General features: G+C 37.4%; 1 protein-coding gene across 1 annotated transcript; it reads right to left on the bottom strand.

Annotated features, from left to right (window-relative positions):
* Positions 1 to 1,525: 1,525 nt before the first annotated feature.
* On the bottom strand, positions 1,526 to 23,180 carry LOC108669519. The gene is made up of 8 exons (XM_018156869.2): positions 22,908 to 23,180; positions 5,748 to 5,936; positions 5,244 to 5,408; positions 4,662 to 4,873; positions 3,727 to 3,844; positions 3,114 to 3,232; positions 2,240 to 2,384; positions 1,526 to 1,937 (listed from the first exon to the last, which is right to left on the bottom strand). Exons 1-8 carry the CDS (start codon positions 22,957 to 22,959, stop codon positions 1,774 to 1,776), a joined length of 1,164 nt encoding a protein of 387 aa, XP_018012358.1. The 5' UTR covers positions 22,960 to 23,180; the 3' UTR covers positions 1,526 to 1,773.
* Between the last annotated feature and the right edge of the window lie 661 nt (positions 23,181 to 23,841).

Below are 23,841 nucleotides of genomic sequence, written 5' to 3'. Positions count from 1 at the left end.
CAATTTAAATTACGAGTAACTATTCAATTGCAAAAATATATGTTGGAGCTAATCTACTTTTACCTGTAATTTTAATATATATGAGAACTTAAGCCAGGCAGGGAAATATTTTAGTAAGGAACAGTCGTAAACAATTTTTAAGGAACAGTTGCTTTTAAGGAATAGTCGTAAACAATTTTGTTAAATATATACATGCTTTCAAATAGATTTTCGAACAAGATCAAAATTAAATAAATCCGGAAACAAGATGACGCGCAAAGATTTCTTACCTTAACGAAAAGAATTCTTCCAGCGTCTTTAAATTGAAGTTTAATTAACATTTAACATTTGAAGGTTCAGGTGAAGTTTTCATAACATTGTAGCGTAAGTTCATGCAAAACGGAATTGAAAATACAAATAAAATTTTATATGAAATATTAGAGAACTAAGTTTCTTCATGAGTTACATAGCGATTATTTAAGAAAAATATTTGAAGTAATGAAATTTACGTCATCCACGCTTGTGCTTTTAACTTAATATCGTTATTATAAACAGTTTTATTCTGGCTTATAAAGAAACGGAGAAAACACACCTAGCCCAACTAGTATTTTCAATAAATTATATATTGTGTATAAAACTGCAAGAACTGGGAACGCGGCACTTCGTAATTTGTATATTAACAATAGTCTACGCGTACAAAATGCGGGCAAATCAAGTTACATTGTTTATACTCTATTAAGCGTTAGTTTAATGAAAGCCACTGGTATTTAGTGGGAACACCGATCTTCCAAACAGTCCATTCTCAAAAATATTGATAGATGCTGACATGATCGATTAAGTAAACCGTTCACTTCGGGTGAGTTGTCACAAATGCCACCCCAAAGTGCGTCATTAACGGCAAAGTGATACCAAAGCCACGCTTACAACGGCTATTTTAACGTAGGAAACTGATGTAGCTCCCAGACTTGGTTTCGTTCAGCAACAGAAACGCACGAAGGGCTTCTCGCAAATCATGCCATTTCTGTTCGCGGAGACACATGGTCCCGAACAAATTAACTTCCAAACATGAGATGTCTATAGAAAAAGATTCGACATCTTTATAAATTGACCGTATGAAAGAATTTATTCGTAAAACCAGTTTATTATGACTGGTATAATAATAATTAGATCATTACAAATACTACAATGGTCAATGAGAACTTTACAAAGCTGCGGGAAAAGTCGAAGAAAACTGATAATTTCAGGAGGTCATGAAGTGCAGAACTCGAACTAGAACATGACTACACTTTCAGGATGCCTAACGCATACATTATAGACTCTTATACACTCACCAAATACTTATACACAAATTTCAGTTCAAAATTTATTATTTATAACAAATGGCATGCATAAATACCTTCTAATAAATTAACAATCTATGTACAACGAATGGACATGTTGCGTTTGAACCGAAATAAAATTTGCAAAGCCTGCAATCAGTACGTACATTACCTGATAATTTAATTCATTAATTAAAATTTTCAAGAAGAATAAGTAAATTGGTTGAATTTTTTTAAGTTTAAGGTCATTTTAGCAGAGAAACAACAAAAATTTTCACCGATTTGCGAAACCTCGGCTCATTTTAATCCTCTATTATGCCACTATTATGCCACTAATAGATTAATCAGTCTGAAATATATGAATCAAAGATTACCTATCCTGCTACAGTGTTGGGAAGCTCGGAAATAACAAGTGTTGAGAAAGTTCAAAGTTAAATTCCATCAAGCAATATGTTTCAGCCCCGAATTTTCGGAACTATAAAAATCGCCCAGCGATTATGGCTAGAGCAACACTGACGGAAGACGCAATGACAGTGGATGAGCCGCTGTCCGGCTCCGCTTCTGGCTCGGGGCTGTCCTGAAGGCCTTCGCTCTCGCCTCTCGCGTGTACGGTCTCCCCGACTGGGGCGTCAAAGTCTTCTGGGACGGGAATGAAGCAAAAATAATCACAAGAACCGAAATAATATGAATCCGAGACAACACCTGAGTTATATTATTAAAGGCTAGTTTCATTTTAAGTGTCCCTGTTTATAAATTTTCCTTTATGAATTACTCCCTGTAGGCTAGTCATGTTCATCACAATAATCTTAATGATAGATTCCTGTTGGAATATTAATAGAAAATAGATGGAATCACTTGTGATACCCAATTTATATAGTTTTTCAGTATAGGAGAATGTAAGACGTGGTTGCAAACGTAGCTAAATAAATGTAAGAACCAACCTGTGCACTCCATGTCTTCGAACTCGTCCCAGGAGATGCCTCCTACAGGATCCCACTGCTGGCCTCCTACGCACTGCAGCTGCAGGGAAGACATGCCGCCGCCTCGCAGGGAGCTCTTGTGGCCGGGCTGACATGCGATGCTCGCCTGCACACAAACAACTATTGTAAGACACTAACTCAGCGACTTGAAATTTGTCAAAAAATTACACATATGTAAATGGGTAAGCTACTTGAAACTTTCCAACGCCAGATTTTTAAAATCAAGCACATTCTTTACATTTAGCTAACACGATGAAATGAAGATAGGAATGGTGAATGCAATACATGTCTAGAATTGTTCTTGCGATCGTAGGAAGCAAAAAAAAAAACATTACAATCAGATAGTGTGTTAATACAACACTAGTGACATAAAATTGGAAATAACAAAATTAAGCTGCCGTTTCAAGTTGCAATATTAGATTTCTTCATCGCAAGCAAGTTAATATCAGAATTTAGGATAAATATTAATTTACATTTGATTTCAATTCAAATGTCTACACTCATTCTTCAAAATTGCACTTTTACAATTGTAAGTAAAATTCTACCCTCAGCGTACTGCTGCACCTACATTGTCACAGCATTGTTCCATTGAAATGTTTTGCTCGGGTTAATTAAGATCACCAAGATTTGAGCAGCGAGTGCAGTGTTCGAGAACCGCAACTTGTTGAGAAAAATTACGTTGGAAATCGTTAAGGTATCTGGGTGGTTACGAATCAGCTACAGGCCTAGACGGCCTAATCAAAGCTGGCACCGCTCTATTGAGAAGTTGCGCTGCAAACATCGCTATGCTATGTTATGTAAACCAGAATAGCACAACAGATAGGTAGGTACTCACGATGAGTTGCATGGTGGAGTCTTGGGGAGCCAGTTCACCGCGGCAGGTTGTGCGATGGTTGTTGTAGTGCACAACCATACCGTCGCCCACCTCCAGAGGAGGGCAGCCACGCTCCGACACTACGCGTTTAATCGCCCGAATAAAGTCCATTTTACTAATCATGATCACGTTAATAATAAAATATTTATGTTATTGAAGTAAATTAGATGAAACTCCTTGCTCTAAAATACATAAGTCAACAATCACAGAAGGAAAAATCAGCATGTCAATTTGTGAAATGTATTTGACATGAAATTTAAATTTAACTCACTATAAGCAATGCAATTTAACTTTGGATCTGTTTCCACGGCATAGTTGATTAAGGCAGTTAAATATTATTTGAAAACTGAAGAGTAATAGGTTTTCTAAACGAATTTTATGATGATACTTAACTGTACCCCCTCAAGAAAAGTACGAAACAAATCATCATTCATCCTACGAATAATTAAGCAGTAGAATTTCCTTGACGCTGCGAGTAGTAAGCGGTTTTTTCATCCTTATAATCATAAGAAATGATATATCATAAACAATATTCGACAAGATATGATGATGAAGCAGGAGCGCCTCTGCAGACCTTGTGGATAGTAGGCGGTGTTGGTCCAGGCGACGATGCGGTCGTCGTCCGCGACGCCGGACGGCGGCACGAAGCTCATCTCGCAGCGCACGCCAGCCTGCAGCGGCATACCGCGCACCTACGACACATAAGAACAGTACAGTATGAATGTACATTAGAACAATACAGTATAACCACACACGAGAACTATACAATAGAAATACACATGAAAAGTATACAGTAGAAATATACATGAGAAGAAGACAGTAGAAATGTACATTAGAACAATATAGTATAAATACACATGAGGACTATACAGTAGAAATACACATGAGAACAATACAGTAGGAATACAAATGAAAACAATACAGTAGAAATTTACATGAGAACAATACAGTAGAAATAAACATGATAACTAAACAAAAAGAAAATCATTAAAATGATCCAATAGCACGCAGATGAAATAGATAAATGTGGAAAGGATTTTGTACTTGTAAGCAACTCAGAGTCAATCAAAATCGATCAAGGTACGAGAGAACGCAAGAAAACGGCCTTCACTTCTGAAAAATTCACTTTAAAAGGCCTCTGAAAAACGTAAAACGGCATACCTATCTAACAGGCTTGTCTATCAAGGTACAAATTTTCAATTGAGGATTTTAAAGCAGTTCTTAATAGAAAACAGTCTATCCTGATGCCTAGCGAAAGGATCGCGAGAAAGCAAACCTAAAAAAAATATAATTTATCGAAAGATGGCCTAATATCATTTCTCTCGCGCTTCCAGTAACCAAACTCACATCGAGTACTGTATGCACCCGAGGAGATTAAGGGATAATTTATAATTCTTACAAGATCAATTTTTCCACGAGGTCTAATATGTGAGCATATTGAAGGCGTTATGTAAAGTGGACTAGTGCGCACAAAAAAGTGAAGTGCGCACGAGAACAAATTATGCTCACTTGGAATGTAGTGTCGTGGATGGCGTATGCGACTGAGCCATTATGGTAGGGCACGGCTTGCCAGTCCGAGGCGGTGTTGGTGTAGCTCGTATCTGTGGACCAGACGCCACACAGAGGCGTGGGCTTCGGGTATATCGGGGGACCGCTGAACGAAAAATGCAACACGCAATCGGCCACGTTGCCTGTCATACTGAAGCCGAACTTCGGAACATCTGTTTAAGAAAATAAATTTCAGGAGCTCCATCACTGAAAATGGTTTACTAGCATCGACATTTTGAAACAGTCTACTATGAACCATCGAAATTGCATTAAATGATAATTAATTTGCATTAAACGATATTTACGAACCATCGAAATTGCATTAAACGATTCGCATCAGCCTCCGATAAACTAATTTTGAAGCCACAAATTGGAATAAGCTTCAGTAATTGAACAAACTTTGATGAACAACCGTGGTGGCAGGGTTCCGGTACCGTAATGCGAGAATTGAAGATTTTGAAGTAATACACAAGCTTCACTAAACGTTTCAAAATTGCAACGTACTGCAAGAACGATGTTAAGAAGTTGGCCACCATTTCATACCTGCGACGACGAGATGGTAGGGCTGATCGCTTGAGTCCTGCTTGGCGTCCGTGGCGCGCACCGTGCAGGTGTACGGACCAGCGTCCTCGGCGGCCGTCTTGCCCAGCACCAGCGACCCGTTGGCAGACGCGTCCACGTCCACGCGATCGCGGAACTCCGCGCTCGCTGATGATGATGGCATCAAAGGAGAATGATGCAATTGAAACTTTCGAAATTGTATGCGAGAAAACAATTTTCACTGATAAAGAAAATCAATTGGTTAAAATAAATAAATGCGAATGTTAGTTGTCGTTTTAGAGAAGTGAAAACAAAGCTAACGCTTTTATTTGGATTCGAAAGAAAAACCACTCCGAGTGTACTCAACACGAACGATATATTAAAAGTGTTAGTAGAGCATAACACCGTTTAATAAGTAGTAGCACGTCAAAAATACATTATAAAAACCTGAATTTCGATTGAAATACAAAACGAAAGTCAATTAAATAGGTATAAGCAGGTACTGACGCAGCGGTGGCTCCGGCGGCGTCCATGTGAGCACAGGCACAGCGTCTCTGAACCAGCCGAGCTTCTCGAGCTGCTGGCCCTCGTCCAGCGAGTAGCGGCAGTGCAGCGCAGCGCGCGCCTGCAGTTGTGCATACGTGCCTCCGCCCTCCAGTTCTATGCCCTCAACCTTCACCGCCGCCGCCCGTGAACCTGCGGCAGATCAGCACATTTTATGCACAGTAGTCAATAAGAAGTAACTTATATAACAAAAAATAATAGGAGATGTTCTTGAACATAAAATGAGTCAATATCAATAAATGAAGTTACAAAAACTAATATCGTGCGGATCTGAATATTTTAAAGCTTTCATGTAGCGGGGAATAGTGAAGAAGTAAGATGAAAGGTGCAAATAGCCTTTTAAATTATGATTAAACAAACTGAATATGTTCTCGAGTGCAAAGAGAGCACGAGCAAAAAAGTAATCCATCTTGCCAGTTCGGAAATGTCTCTTGTGAGCCAGCTGATATAACACATGCTAAAGGCTATGACTACCTCTCTTTTTCATCAATATAGAAAGCAGGTGTCATAAACTAAAATTCGGAGACATCCAGTTGAAAAACAAGTTTTTGCAGCGAAAGTCCAAATGATCATAATATCTATTGGTGTGATAAATAAATATTAGACGAAGCCTAATCAAATATTTGCGTTTGATGGTTTCGAAGATCGGTCCAGGACCGTGCACCGCCTGTCGCCGACCACAGATCTGAAGAACCCATCATTAAGACATACTAAACTTTCATGATATAGATTATAGACGGCTTGTCAATAAATTTAATAAATAAAATAAATCACAAAACTTGTGCATCCATCTACATTCTACATAGAGCAAATGACAGGTTGGCTTGGTATTGGTGATCATGATTTGACTTAGATCAGAACTGCATTAGCATTACAGGGGAAAAATATACCAGGAATTCTGTCATTCTGAGTTTTGATGTAATTAATTGACTCGTAATTAATTTGTCGCTATGTGATTTCCTAGTTAAGTTTGAGAAAGCACAATTATTGGCAACAATTCATCTTCGTTTAGGAGTTTTATCATTATCTTTGCGATTACTGGATTACTTGCGAGGTGCATTAATAAAACGAGTTTAACAATTTCCAATGATAACTCCACTTTGTGAAAATATATCTGCGTCTATTTATATATATATATAATATAAAGAATATTAATATGTATAAAGTTGAATATTAATGGTAAGAATTATGAGATTCTCCGAATTAACGAACTGACATGTATTAACAAAAGAGGCTTCCACCCATTGAGTGAGATACAGACCGACGAATTCAGCTCTTTCGATTGACTGTACCAGCTACACCGGATTTCATGAAATGAAACAAAAGATTGAAGACTCGTATATTTCAAGAAAATATCATCAGCTTATAAAGGAACGAAGGAAAAATTGAGAAAAAACTATAAAAATGATGAGAGTGTTGAGGGGAAAATGCATGTAAAGCAAGAGCCGATAAAGCTAGCTCTGTTATTAGCCGTCGTTGTTCCCTGTATCAAGTGAAATGGATTTCATCAATAGCAAAATTTGCAACGAGCTAACTTTCTACACATTAAAACAGGAATTTCTATCGTATTCAAGCAATTAACAAAGAACAATAGATTCGCGGTGTATTGCGATAAATGCACAGAACTTTATATCTGATAACGCTTAGGAAGACCTTCAATAAGTACATGTTCTCGTAGCAATTAATGTAGAAGGACGTGTATAGCGATATACCGTACAACATATACCTACATCCTCGTATGAGCGGAGTAACGAATGCCTTCAAAATGGCTCTCAACAATCGCGATACAGCCTCTTGATTGACCGTAGCATGCATGTTGGATTTAAAGAAACAAAACAAACGATATGAGACTTAAGACGGAGATGTATAAACAGTCTATATAGCTTGCGTTCTGGGAGAATTTCTTATTTATCTGTAAGACTGTATGTTTTGATCTCTTTCTTTGCGTTCTAACTCGTCAGTAGAGACATGATACACCAACATATTTATTTAAATTAAAATAGAATCTATTGCAGGAGTAAGATAAAACTAGTATCTGTTAGTGCTGATTTAATTATCATGTTTATAGAAGATTTGCGACAGTAATTTGTTTGAGAGGACAACTATCACTGAATTAGTCCTCAGACTTCAGAGGCACCAGCAAACCATTGCGTCACATCTTTCCAAACGCAGAAAAATTTCCAAAAATACACAAATAAATATTTTGATATCGCAATACGTCAAGCTTGGCAGCACACATGGAGCGAGAATAATGATCAGAGTCTATTGCGGTTTCAAGCTCGTGTGTTGCGCGAGGCCGAATGTGTGCAGGAAGTGGTGAGTTACTTTCGTTCAACAGCTGCAACTTGCAAACCCCCGTGTTGGCTTTAAAACGCAGGAAGCTCCGTACTTGAAAGATATTAAAAGAAGGCGTCGAGTATGGAAATCGAGTTTCCGGAAGGTGAAATGTGAAAAAACAAAATTAAAATTGGTTTAAAATTTATGCTAACCATACTATATTTTGCATTATTAACTATTGTTATAAACAAATCAATTAAAAACCATGGGTATGGTTTTAAAACCATGAAAAGCCCTTATTCTAAGGAAGTCGTTCTGATATCTAGAAAATAATACGGGAAGGACACTTCTGAGCCGTGTTGTAGTAATTAAAACAATTAATTTGGCGAAGTCATTGAGAGAAATTATAATATAAAGAGAGGCCAGTTTGATGGAAGCAAAGTAAGTTTGATGGAAGCAAAGTAAGTTTGCTGAACCAGGCAGTTAAATAGCGAAGTCTTTACTACAAGATATGATTTAACTATCAGGAATGAGCTCATACAAGAAATAATAAAATATAAGAAAATTTAATCAAAGCGTCTAAACACGTACATATGTTTCCTGATGTGTACTGTTTTTTTAAGACACAAGAAAAGATCTCCCTATAGTTGATGGTGTATATGGTATTAAATAAAAATCAATGTTCACTACGCATTTCGAATGATCACCAAATTGAATGTTGGCAGGTTATATCCGAATGGCGGCAAATTGCTCAGCGATTTGGCCCATCTCTCTCCTAACTCTAAGAAACCAAAAACTATGAACAAAAGCTGAACGTTGGTACATAATTTCTTTCTTAAAGGTGGTTCTCAAACTGTGATATACGTATCCCAATTGATACCGTAACATTTTCGGGGTTATGAAGATTTCGATTCAATTTTTTCTACTTAAACAGAACCTTTACCTACACAGAACACCAACTTGATTGGTAACCTGGGAAAGAAAAAACGGCTAATGCTAACGAATGTTTATTAAAAATGCGGTGAAGTATATCTTAGCTCTCTATATGTATTATTAGACCATAAAAAAAGTAAAACAAGAGGTAAATGTCTCACTTTTACGCCAGAGAAAAAGTGTGAGCGGTCATGTAAAATAATAATTAAAATCATCCCTTTACATCCGATGCGCATAAATTTTCTCAATCATAATAAAAGCGAACTTCAAACAATAATATTATAGAAAAACAATTGACGCTAAAAATCTGAGAATACTGTCAGGTAGAAAGCCTATAGGCTCTTCGAGTTGAGTAGTTGTTGGGTAAGCATGCTGGCAGGCAGAGCTGAGAGGGAGAGTGAACCAAGAATTCCAACTGACAAACAGTGCATGCCAGGCACAGGATAGGTTTGGTGCGACTCCACAAGTGACCGGTCGGGCTTTCTCTAGCACAAACATTTCAGGAGAGAAGAGAAGAGTTGCTTGTACATTGGTGCTATAAGTTATATACGTGAAAAGTAACTTATATATAAAAACGTGAAAAATATCTGTGAAAATATTTTTCGTTAATATGTTGGCTAATACATGAACCTGCTACCTAGTAACTTCTCACTGAGGGAGTTAAGCAAAATAAAATTTCACTCTTTAGTCATGAAGAAGTAAAAATTTTAATCCAATTTTATTCACACTATACAGAATGAGAATAATATCCAACGATCTGACAAGACACACGCGATCTTCTAAATGGCATCCAAAAATTTTATATAATTAAGACCTCGCCGTAGGTATTATTACATGAAGCAGCATAGACAAACGTTAAAATTATAAATTAAACATACAAATTTATATAATTTTGAGATATTTCTCCAAAGTTCAGCGCACATTATAGGCTCACAAGTTAGAGGAGGCGAAAGTTAAGAATTAGACCTTCACTGATCACTCGTTCCTCCACTTCACGCTGACCCTCGACCCACTCGACCCACAAAATGCAAGCTGACCAGTCCAAAACTCCTAGAACGAGCCAGCATGAAAGACCAAAGCCGTTCATTCAATGAATTTATATCAACTGGTTCCTTTAGTGCGGCTTGACTATGGCAAGTGCATGGTGACTAGTATCTTATATAGTATGAATATAGGCAATGTCAGATGACCCGCACGAACTCAGATGACCCGAATAGCTTTGTTCCAACACTAGATGATGATATATTTGTTCCAAAACTAGATGATGATGAAGAAAATGGGTAGATGATATATTATTGTTCATATACAAACATTTCATGATGTAGCATCTCAAAAATTACCACAAAGGTCACAATTTCGGATTGCAATACAGATTTTTTTGGCATTATCGTTAGTATGCAAGTTTGATCGACTTATTGCAATCACGTATCTGCGTTCTGAAGTGAAAGATTGGGGGAAATTATTTAAAAATCTCCAAAACTCTTGCCTTACGTAACATAAACGGTTAGTTAAAGTACAGCTGTTTGGTTAAAAAAACAATCCCATATAATATCAAATGATTGAAGCGTTTTAAGGAATTGAATACATTTTTTTCAATTCGCACATGCCTTTTTGGATAGGTTCCTCTAAAAATTAAAGCATAAAGATGGGTAATAGTCTATGAAAACCATATTAGGTGAAAAATGATCAGAATTCAATCATTCGGCACAAAAAGCTGAGCCCAAGATCAATGACAGAACGGCCATGACTGCTTCCTCTTGTGTACCGCACCCGCTGGCAAAAAATGCATTGGGTCAACGTTCTAAAACACATTTTATCCACGCAGCTCGATCACCGAGCGGCGGATTCAAGAGCAAATTAAGTTATCACACAGATTATTTTCTGGTTTTGTTTTAATTGAGAGCATGTCATGAGTTCTCATAAAATCTTAGAACCACGAATAGAACAGGAATCAATACGTGTTAACAATGAATTCAAGAATGATCACAATTAGGACTTGGAACTAAATCCATGAAAATAATTAAAATAAAAATTAGGATTCAACAGCAATCACCGAAAGTTATTGCATCGAATTTCCAGCAAATAATTGCCAACAATAAAATACATCGAAGACAAAACAATACACTTTCCAATGCAAAACTCCAACCAGCACAGAAGAGATAGCAGGCATTCCCTGAGATCGGAGCGCGAGCTTTTATCGCTTCGTCCTTCAGGACCACAACTGGACGCATGCAGACAGCGGGGTTCCAGCAAGAGTCGACGAGCGATTGCAGTGAATAAGCGAGCACATCTCGCGAGACAGACGAAACTGGCACACGTTCACATGATATATCGTGTATGAATAGGGAATTAGATTATGGTAAATTAGACTTGAATAGTGAATTAAATCAAAATAGATAACTAATTCGTACTTGTAAGGAAGGATAACAGATCAAGGAGTATTGACACACAAAAAATTGAACTTAAATCTCCACAAGTGGAAAAGAATACGAAGGTACTAAGAAAAAATTGCTTCTAGAATTCATACGTCAAAATATGATGGCGAGGTTATATTTATCCGACATTCAATAATAAGCAACATGATTAAGAAAGTGTGGATTTAGAACAGATACGGAATCGCAATTATCAGGTATAATTGAAGAATTCGAAGGACAAACAGTACCTCATAAATCATAACATAGAATGTATACTGTATAAAAACAAAACATGTGCAAGATAATTATAGAGGCACGTGTCAGGAAACCATTCTTCAATTTCAACAAGGTCCAGACAGACGTGTTGGAGAACAAAAATTCAGAGCTGAAATATAAAAATGACGTGAGAGATTGATGAATGATACGAAAGGTTGATAAATGAAGAGAAAAAATGATATGATCAACCTATGATAAATGATATATGGAATAAAAATTTGAACATCGAAAGGTTTTTACGACATGTAGGGAGAATACACAGCGGTTCGCAGAAAAGGAGCATGAGCCAGAGAACGCCAACCATTCTTAGCATATGCATCAGAGTAACTTAAGGACAGAATTCATCACGCCGAAGACTAAGCATCCGCTCGACGAACGAGAAAGGCTGGAATATGGTGCCGTTAAAACCGCAGGGTAAAATAAACCTGTTTGCAGCGCCTATTATAGGCTAAGGTTCGAGACATATTGCTCGATATGCCGGCGCTCCTATTAGAACGCTCTCCAAAACAAGGAAACTTTCTCCTACAAATGAAATATGCAATTTATCATCGATTAAATTCATTACCGCACGATGGGTTACGCAACTCCGTGATGAGAAATTCCATATAGCAAACTGATAGCCCGTTTAATCACGCTAGTTGAGAAACATCATGCAGGTATAAAATAGTTCAGGTAAGGCAGGGAAAGTCAACGCTATGCATACAACCATAATGGTCGTGCAAACGATAAATTCCCATATACATTCATGGAACAGACGCATCCTAGACCGCTAATTGCACATACAGGTGTGCTTTCACTTTCCCAGTTCAGGATAAAGGCTTGCCAATGAATGGGGTATGAATTGAGGTTCTTAATCAATAAAAAGTATAAAATAATTTAAAACACTTTGTGTAATATGAGGCATCAATGAAACCAATCAATAATCCAATGCAATCATAAATGAAAAAGTTGAAAAATGTGCTGATATACGGTATTAAGAGAAAGACAAATATCTCTGCTTTATGAACCATCTAATCACATAAACAAAAATATTTCAACTATCCATAACTAAAAATTTTGATAACAATGAATTCAATCATTTCAATCGTTTGAATGATCGTTTGCGTTGAATGAATCGCAATGAATCAATCATATAGAATCGTTTCTCGTTCACGAAACAAGCACATGGAGGGCTTAATTGCGGCATTTAGCTTCCAATCTTAGAAGCGCTTGATGGGAATAACAAAAGATACTTGAAAAGGCGGTCGTTAATCTCAAAGTTGGTGAAAGGAGGCGCGATCCAAACAATAACCAGCTCGCTAAGTAGGCGCCGTTAAACAATCAAAGTTCATTAACTCGATTAAAAGCGAATTTCCTTGGGAATTGCGCTTTCAAGAATTTTTGATAGAATTATGGAGAAAAACATAAAAACTCTCACCTTCGTGTATATGATTTCAGTCGAGTAAAATAACTGCCATCAAGGACTCATCAAAAGAGAAAGGTTTTATTAACACTAAATTTTTTCGCAACATGATTTATTCCGTATCCTTGAGTGAATAACTGATATTGAGGAAAGTAACATACCGTCGACCACAAGAGAGTTTAGATAAGATAATCAAAAAAGAATCAATCAAGTGTAACCATGCATGAACATTGACATGCACTGATCGCGTATTACGAGGGGACAGAATCACAAAAAATACATCTTTACTAGTAATACTAGAACTAGACTGTCAGAAGGAATGAATGTGAATGTATTTGTACATGTATCTATGATCCATGTTTTGTAAGCGTACATGAAAGCGGGAGAACGTTTTATTTTCAAACATTAAAACAGTACATTCTACCTGATTTATTAATAACTCATACGCAGACACCAAAAACACTCATATCGGCATAACTAGTCCGCAATAAATATGAGTGACCAGTGAGGGAGAAAGAATTTAAAACGGTAATTATTTGAGTTGAGTTAAGAATAGTGGGCAGACATGACAGACACTGAAGTAAAGGAGATCTGATGAATTTCTCGTCACTGAACAAACAGGGTCGTAACCTTTTATTCCTCCTACACGTGCGACCAACACCAACGCTCCGCCACCGATGCCGTTAGGTGGTGGGAGTCGCGCGCATCATGGATAAGCGGGGCCACGGATAAATAACACCGATGATAGGCATAATCTCACCGGATATCTTAAAAAAATAGTAGGAGAAAAATGTTCCAATAAAGTGGATAATGATGACATAATAACTGCACGTGGTATCTTAGCAGGGGACTACGTATCATAGTGACGCTCAACGATCGGTACTTTCACTTGGCGTGCATCTTGAATCTTGATATCATTATCAAGCGTTTCACTTGCCGCGTCTCTTATAAAAACATGGATTCAGATAACTTCATAGGTAAAAAATTCAGTAAGAAATATATTACTTAGCATGCATAGCAGTGACTGTGAAATAGTGGTTACAGCATACTGCTTTTCATCAAATTACCATGTTAAATTCATCTTTAAATTGTGGTCTTGAGCCTCTTGAAGCTCGATTTCAAGCCATAATTTTATTTCAGCCGCGTGAAGTGATCTTTCGCACATTTTGAAATGTATACCAAGCACAGAATCTGTAGTTTTTCACATTATCACGTATATTTAGTAAAAATGCGCCGCTTCACTCATTATGATGAGTGAAGCGGCTGAATCCAGTTCCCACTGATTACGGCTGAATCCAGTTCCCACTGCAGCATCAAGTACAAATGGTTGCATCTAGTTCTAGTTGGAGAGTCAAATGCAAATGGTTGCATAAAAAACTCAGAGCAACATCAAACGCTGCTGGCTGCATTTAGTTCTTAAGGCAGAATGAAATGCAGCTGGCTGCATCTAGTTCTTATTGAAATATCGAACTCGACTGGCTGCATTAATTGCAGCACCAGGCAAAGGACTGCATGCAATCAAGCACACACACCCGCAAGTTGGCCAGCTTCCCAGATAATTTCTTGCGATCGATGACAGCAGCGATGAGGATCCCGCACCAGCCAAGCTCCAGCCAGCGTCCGCAGCTCTCTCATAGCCTTGACTCTGACCACCACAGATCTCCACCGTGCCGCCCTCATGCACAATCCCATCTATGGTGTGATATAATATCGCTCTCATGCAGCACTGACTTTTTTTGAGGCCACAATAACAAGTTAAACACTAGTGTACACTCAACATTAACGGAAGATAAAACATTACCGACATCTTTAAGCTCATGGAATAAATTACTGGTCACTTTACAGTAACCTATAACTATAAGACGCTCGGTTATAGTTAAACATGTAATTCTCCAAGTCTATAGTACATTGGTTAAACTATACAGTAACGAATGGCTTATGCAAACTGCACTTCTCAGTCATATAAAAATATAATGGTAAACACCAAAACACGTAAGTATAGCAACTCATTTGGTTTCACTTTGTTAAAGCAAGAGACGTAAAGTTACCGCAACAGCGGTCATGTTGGATAAAAATTAAGCGCTACTGCGTTTACGCAGCATGACGTGCAAGTCATCGTGAAGCAACGTTTCTCATGCCCTACGCGGCGCATTTTTCCACAGGGTCAGTACCGCGAAAAAAATTGAAAAACGTTTTGAGCAAAGGTCTGGTGAAAGCTTCATACTACTTTGCCGCCTACATGGTATGAGATCAACAAAGTTACAATTTTATGGTTGCTAAAAATAAGTACCTTACCCAAAGCTAAAACGACGAGAGTATATAGAACGATTACTTCGAAAACCACAAAGAATTCATAAAAAAATGACTCTGATGTTTGATTAGGAGCAACATGTGTGTACCTAGTTTACTCATGGCTTGATTAAACGAAAATCGAAAAATATTTAGCTGGCTATATTCTTTTTTAGAGGCTACCTGAAAAGTTCCAATATTCTACGGTCATTCATACAATGCAAGTTGGTTCTTCCTTAATGAGTAATATTGAATGGCATGAAAAAACAAAACAGTAGCGGGATCAAGATAATAAATACTCATGTCTCGTGCTTTATCCATAAATACTCCTCCACGCACCATGGAACGGTCCTCTCACTTGAGCCAGCCTTCGTCACGCGTCGCCGCGCGGCAATGCCCAGACTATTGCATTGGCGCTCCATGCGTAGCGGCAAGCCGTGGAAAAATAATACTGCGTTTAGCCACATTACCCCAAGATATATTTGAATTAATTCCGTTTAAGGTCAAATGGTTTTATGACATAATCTCCCTGAATTTACATTCAATTGTATTATCGTTGTTCATTTCAATCGAGGCGTGGCTAATTGACCAACACAACTGATCAATAAGTGATTGTATGTAAATGGTAATTTTTGTACTTTTAATACATCGGCACCACACATAATACTTTTAATGCTGAAAAAGTAAAAAATAGACGTCACTAAAAAAAATTCTCTATGAACACAAATTTCGGAAAAAATTATTCATCACCTTAATGAGGAGAGTGGGAATAAATGAAAATCGTGCTGGAACTGATAAGAAAATGGAAATTATTGCTTTTTCACGGATTGTTGTGATGCATGATATAATTTTGAATGCTGAAATTTATGAATAGCATTGGAGCGTCGGGACGGTGGAATTCAACTCATTCTACCGTCACGTTTTCAAGTGCCTGAAAATGTGGAGAAGAAACTGTGCGCGGTGACCCGGTAAGAAAGCTCACTGAATTTTGCGCTAAGTGATGCTATCGTCCACTATAGCTACCATGTCAGACGTGGACGGCCGTGGTATGCCTCGTGAAAATACAAGACGCGGGTTCTAGGAACTATTGCTGGGCGTCGACAACTTAAATGTACGTTCAGACCAGGCCGTTCGTACGTGGGGCGCCCGTTTAAGACAGGAGCGGTACGGCAGCAGTGCCGCAATGAGACATCAATACGAATGAACAATCTTCCTTTGAAGTAAAAGTGTTTGTTGCTAAGAGACGTCTCGTTATCGGAGCGTTAGACATTATCTAGTCGCTGGTAATAGCTCAGATTATAATAGGATAAGGCGGCGCATATCTTGCCAGATCCATAGTATATTTTCCACTATATCCGTGTAATATTTAATTGTGTTTTTCTCCATTATATAGCCCTTTCACTAAGGAATTCAATCATCGAAAAACAAGAAAATGTACATCCTGTGAATATGTTTTGACATAGAACGCACATCGACACTCTCCTCAGAAGTGACTCATACTGTGCATATCACCGGCCCACGCCGATGTCATTACGTCATTTCTAACGCGTAGAGACATTTTTTCGGCCCAAGTTAGTAGTATACCGGTATATTCATTGGAAACGCATTAAATTATGCGTAATGAGTGAAAGGATTAAGTTAACAATGTTCTAGGATTGGACAGAAAATAGCAATACAAATTCAAAGCAATTGTTTCGTGAAATTGGTACAGAAAACAAATAAAAATGTAAGTGGGGCATTTGAAGAAAATAAGCTCGTCATGGAATAGTGCATCAAAAGAAAACTTTATTATTATGATTTTTCTTCGATAACACAATCTCCTAATTATACAGTAAACCAAACCACTGATATACACGTTAATTTTACGCGCAGAACTTGACCTGAACGTAAGGTAGGGACGTAACAAGCACCAGGTACAAGATAGCATATGACCTCGTATGTCCCTCCGAGTGAAGGGTTAGAACACAAAGTTGAATACTAGAGTCTCATGCGGACGCGCGGAATGAAACTGGAAGAACCAGTTTTTTGGCGGCATTTCGAGGTAACCTGTATTTGATACGCACTATGAACCTAAAGTGCGAAGAAAATAGCGAACAGGTAATACCTACGCTTGATAATAAGTTTTAAACACAAAAAATACGCTTAAGTATTTCAAAAGGCCGTATTTTTCGTTGGAGTTATGTATTACTAAAATGAATAATAGAATGCAAAGGAAATAAATATGAAGAGGATCCACCAATCAGGAGACGACATTTGCCTTGCATGTATACTTCTATATACATCATTAGGCATCAATACTCAAAACCTAACTTAATAACAATTTATTAATCATACAATTAGAAATTCAATAAAATACAAGCTTCTTCCTAAGACTACATCATAAAATATGCACAGAATCATCGTATATTAAAATTTTCTAAATAATTTCAATCAGGATTGAATATGCTACAACGCAAAAACTGCTTTTGGGTTGATTGATCGAAATAGAAAAATATAACAATAAGCATATAATTAATATTCAGAAGATATATTCAAGACTTTCTGATCTCTTTCTAATAAACGCCGATTTTTTTTTATTAAAAACGTTTGGAGTTTCGGAGGATGAAGACCAGCGATCGAATTTGAGGAAGATCCGGCGGAGCGGAACGCACGAGATTCCATTGAAAAGCTGACTTTCCCTTTCACATGGAACAAACCATGTAATGCCATGCAGAGCGTTTAATGCAGGTAGATAAAAAACACTACATGCCGCTGAACACGAGTAATCAGTCTATCAGTAAGCCGGTGTTTCTGTTTTTCTTTTATAGTTTTTTGTATGTACAAGAAAAAATATGGTCTGCATGGTAATAACTTATAGCTTTAATCACATTTTTTTAAACCTTAGATTTGAAAACCTATGAAAATTTATAAGGCAGTCGAAAACGAAACGAATGGAAAGGTCATCGGCATCATGGAGACGCAGCCTCGGACGCAAGTGACCTTTAATTTCGGAATTTTCTCATTCAAATACGAGAGGTTTGTGCGAGTGATGGCTTTTGAGGTCACATGACGTGCAACAGAAATACATATCAGCAAGGAATATTAAGGCCTTAGACAGCAACATAATTAAGCCGAGTTTTTTACTCTGTTGTGACTGCAAACGCGATTGACACTCCATGGAGAAGAAAATTCTATGCATGATAGACCTCATGTATAATTACAATAAATTTGTTAACAAAAGCTTATATACTAGATAAACAAAACTTTTTCCACTCTAACACTCTTCCAAGAGCATGAATAGTTCATCAGAAACGAATAATACTGTAGCTGAATAATATCACATGAAGTATAAAACTGAAAATGGTTAAAAACCTAACTGAACCCATAAACTAAAATAGACTAATACGCCAATAACGTATTCCCAAAACTTACTACTCAAAAGCAACAATGTACCTCACTTTTCCCTGTTAAATTAACCCTAATTTCTTTTATAGCATTTTGTACATAGGACAGGCGCTTAAATATAACAATGATAACGTACTTCTGCCACGACTGTTCTCGAGTGATGGTTATGATTAACGCGAGTCCAGTGAAGGAAGTGAGCTGAAGAAAGACTCCAGTGATCACGGCGCTCGATCACATCGCATTGTCTGTCACAAAGTGCGGAAGACTTCAACAATAGCCGGATGCCACTTCACGGTGATATATTCCATAGGAGAGAAACCACGAGTCGTGCGCTAGGGGGAAGAAAATCCGAAAGGTTCGTTTGAATTGGAATAGATAGACTCTTAGGCACTGAAAAATCTTTTCCGATCCAATAAAATCTGACTTCCTCGATTGAAAGAGTTTCGCGCTTCTTTGGATGATAATAATCATTCAAAATTTAATATACAAAAAACTGTTTACTTCTAGTCAGTATTCAATTAGCGTCACTGTTACTGTGATGAAATTTTTCGTTGTAGCAGAATTAGTCGACTACGAAATGCCATGTACAAATGAGACGCTCTTCATATGCCCTCGCATTATTAAACCTATGTATATTAGCTGGACATTCATCGGAACAATATGCCAATGCAAAATCAATGAAAGAGTTTAGTTAGAGAATATCTGATTTGATTGTAAAAAAATAAAGATTTAATCACTAATAATACTATTATCTGGACATTCATTGGAACAATATGCCAATGCAAAATCAATGAAAGAGTTTAGTTAGAGAATACCTATTTTGATGGTAAAAAATAAAGTTTTAATAACTATTAATACTTTTAAACACGGGAAGGATTGGGAGAATACCTCCGCCAGTCACCACAGGGGAATGACCGTACGTTTGACGCACTCAAGATCATTTACATGCATCGACTACCACGAAGGGAGATAAAACTTCATCAATCAGTTCTTTATAATAATAAAACTAGTAGACTCTAAAATATAAAGGAAATTAACTGTAGAACTGCCTTGATCACATACCAACCCGTCTTGGACGGCAAGCATGCCGGTCAGAGGCTGAACACCCGTCAGTTGTAGAATTGTAGGCTATTTGTATGTCAGCTGGTTGCGTAGGCTACATTCAAGCTTATTATTAGTAACACGCCTGTCGTTAGAAACCTTGAAAATAGTAAACATTGGTCAAACATAGACTACACAGCCTCTAGTCATCGACCACACCCACACGCTCCCACAACACGAGATATCCGCAAAGCCTCCGTTAGAGCCCCAGTTTTGCAGAGCAACTCACACGTGCCAACGCCTCAGCCTCTTCAGCAACGGCCGCGCCTCCCTCAGGGTGTTGTGCAACTCAGGCACGACAGCCCAATGCTGCGGAACTTTTTTCCTTTAACATTTGCTAATGAAATTCCGATGAAATTACCAACTAACGAGACTATTTTCTTGAAAACGAATTTTGGTACGATTAATGGAATCACAGAATTTTCACAGAATCCTAGTGAGCTTAATAATTAGGACTTATTAAAAAACGGAAATTGAGTGTGCCGAGTGGGATCACAAGAATAACTCTTGAGTTAGTTTGAATGATCGTTAGGTTTTAACACCGCAGCAAAACCGCCTCTACACCACGTACATAGGTGAGCGCTGTGAAAAAGGAAGACAAAATCTAGTACGGCGACCGGAGCAACTGTTATCGACCTCTTGTAAAGAAATAGCCAATTAGTCTGGACACCAATATTTTTAAAAAAATATCGCACTTAAAATTGGGCTCAGCCATGACGTTCACTTCTCGTTCACAGGTCGAGTCATTCTACGCTCGTTCCAATTATCTCGCTAACATCACATATATATGCAGTTTCTCTCAAATATAAAATACAGAATTCCATTGTTCCATTCCATTGTTAAAACATCAATGTTTAATGCACAAGCAGCACGAGATATTTACAGCAAAGTTGTAACTGAATCCATCCATATCACGGTACCGGTATCACATTTATATAAATAGGACTAATAAAATCGTCGTCACTAAACCGTCACGAACCGACTAATGAACTCTTTTATTCCCGCGAGCTGCAGAGAACGTGACTGAAAGAAGCTAATCTAGCTTTAATATCAAAGGAATGATTGAGCTTGAGAGAGCAATAGAAAGTCCCGGTCGTCAATAAATGATAAGAATAAGAAAGCAGCCGTATTGACATCGTGAATGGATATCAGTACGTGGGCGTTAATTAATCGTCCACACGATGGATTACCATGATATGATGGATAAACTTCCGGTTTTACTTTAAAATATAAATTTCAGGAAAAAGAACGTGCCGTTCTCTGTTCAGTTATTGTACATTTCATCTGAAGCAGAGAGGAGGTTCAATGGAAAAAATATTTACATGATAAAATTGCGCGAGTAAAAATATTTATACGATAATTAATTAGTAGTGAATTCGAAGTATTGTGAAGTTATTAAGTTAGTATAAAAAATATTTTTTTGCAAACGATACGTAGCCTATACGTGCAAGATGAAATTTTTGTTATCTTGATATATCATTAGTTAACTATTAAATCTATTCGAACAATGCACTGAGTCTCAGGCTTTTTGTTTGAAAAGATTATGAGATTAACTATTCAAAAACATAAATGCAACACCTTCCGTCGAAGCTCATGAGAAACAAAATGGAATTGCATTTCCAATTAAATATAATCATCGTAATCAATGAATTTACCCCTAGGATGCGTAAAAAAAATACGAACATACTCGGTTTGGACAAGTAATTTACAAAGGAAAATGAGACACCGAAAGCTCGACTGAATTAACAACTCCTCAAGGCCATAGTCATCTGGGGTGCCTGCTCGCTGTCAAGACGGCCTGCATGCATGTACGTACATTCATCGTCGAGCCGTAGCTGATATACACGACACCGGTTCTGCTATTTTAATCTCACAAATACAGTCACATTGAGCTAAGTATGCAATAAAAATTTCCTAGGACTACGTGAATTTATCACATGCAACAAGTATACTGTGGAATGCGGAGTCGAGATGAAGCTTAATTGTATTAAATACTAGCTCAAGTTCTCAACTAAACAATGCTTTAGAGTGCAAGAACTAAATAATTTAGAATTTACACTAATGTTTATGAACTGAATGCATCACAAGATAATAAAGACTCATTACATCACCCATATAAGTGGAAATATTACAACCAAGTTCTCTCACAAACAAGCAGCAATATTAAAACGGAGTTCCCTAACCGCCGAATACGACTGTTGCCTGTATTCAGTATTTGGCGCTCTCACCTTGCCAAATGGCAATTTATTTTTTCTCTTCATGCAGTTATTTATCATAGTTTATGCACTACTAATTACATCCAAAGGTCAATTAAATATTTTAAATTTTGTCTGCTATAGTTGTGTAATGTTTTTAATATTTTAAATGCAGCCTCTAAACAAATGATTTCGGGATGTTGATTTTTCGTAGCTAGTGTTAGTCCAAAATAACTGTAGTTTCAGATAATAAATCTATCGATGATTCGGCATTCATCAAAGCAGTTTCAGCAGAATATGTTTTCAGTCCGTCGTTCAGCCTGCTTAGCCTATAGGCGGTTCTCCTAACATTAGTAATTTGGTTTTTCAAGTGCTCTTAGTCCTATAGACATGAATTTATGATAATTATCTGAATTGAATTCTTGATAATTAAGATAATTAATTAATTATTATATCAAGATCTTTTGGAGTCAGATCAAAGCAGAAGAGTTTAAACTCGTTGTGAACACCGGAATTGTGAACTGACTGGTCGGGTAGACCTGCATAGCAATTCAAGATTCAGCCACTGCAGGCAGGGGCCACTGGCCAGCAAGGTTAAATATTGCGTTGCAAGTTCTTTATCAATAATGTAGAATGTATCATATCGTGCTAATTATAATAATTATTAATTATTTGACGCAGTCGCAGTGGTGAAATTTTTGCAAGTGACGGATATTGAATTTTAACTTTCCATAAAATTCCCATAACCGTATAGAATTGCATTATCATTGTCACATTGCAAATCTAACAATGTTTAAATGTAAAAATGTTTAAAATGTTATACTCAACTCACCAAATTCGCCAACTAGCAGCACGGTGGTGCAGAAAAATCGGTACAACCACATTTTAGCCGCTTGCAGAACTTGTTTAGGCGCGTAACACCGAAGTTCAAAATTTCAAACGTTACAAATAAACGATTGTACGTTATGGAAATCACATGAATAATTTTATCGATATTTGCGTAGGAGTATAAGAAATAGCAAGGGAGCAACAACGGTTCGCAGAAACTACAGCAACAAGTGCCAACGAAGAAGAAAAACCACGACAACCACACTTAACCACTGCTGTCGCCAGACTGGCAGTGCACAAATTGCAAATGCAATGCTTGTCAGCACTCAGCAGGCGAGGACCTCGATATTCGGAAGCCTGTGGAAGGAGGTAGCTAGACTTCATGCTAATTACCGGTTATTATCATGATTTGAGCACATACGTGTTGATAATCGAAAAACTCTGTGGTGTTTTATACTTTTAAAACTTAACAGCTCTCGGGTTCATGTTGCCTAAAAGATGATTGCGAACGGTACGTCACATACATGGTTGAATTAATACTATATTAATTCAACCATGCGTCACATATACATATCCTTCCAAGACCCAGGATTCAATTCCTTCTTACATCTTAAGGATTACCATACGTGAAGGCATGGCAATAACAGCTAACCTATCACCGCCACATTCAGGCCTAGGTATTTGTGGAATGAAACGGTGAAGACATTAGTAACATTCCAACAGTACCTAATATAAAATCGTAAAAAAGATATGTTGCGTTACGGCACCTGAAACATTATATCAATCGATCATTATTTAAAATTCATTGGACGAATGTGATTTTAGATTCAGACTGGAACCATCACGCATGAACAGAATAGGTAGAACGAAAAAAATTACGTTACAGAAGGGAGTAATGAAACGCATCCGATTTTTTTTCCATTTCAGATTTTACTATT

Source organism: Hyalella azteca, unplaced genomic scaffold (genome assembly GCF_000764305.2).
Source record: "Hyalella azteca isolate HAZT.00-mixed unplaced genomic scaffold, Hazt_2.0.2 contig12328, whole genome shotgun sequence".
Taxonomy (NCBI): Eukaryota; Metazoa; Arthropoda; class Malacostraca; order Amphipoda; family Hyalellidae; genus Hyalella; species Hyalella azteca.
The sequence above is the reverse complement of the archived record's forward strand: the minus strand, read 5'-3'. Positions and strand labels throughout refer to the sequence as shown.

Coding starts and splice junctions, on each gene's coding strand:
- LOC108669519 (XM_018156869.2), bottom strand. CDS start 22,959: ATGTGGTTGTACCGATTTTTCTGCACCACCGTGCTGCTAGTTGGCGAA. Junction 4,874..5,243: donor CTACCATCTCGTCGTCGCAG/GTATGAAATGGT, acceptor TTTCTTAAACAG/ATGTTCCGAAGTTCGGCTTC. Junction 2,385..3,113: donor ACTCCACCATGCAACTCATC/GTGAGTACCTAC, acceptor GTTTGTGTGCAG/GCGAGCATCGCATGTCAGCC.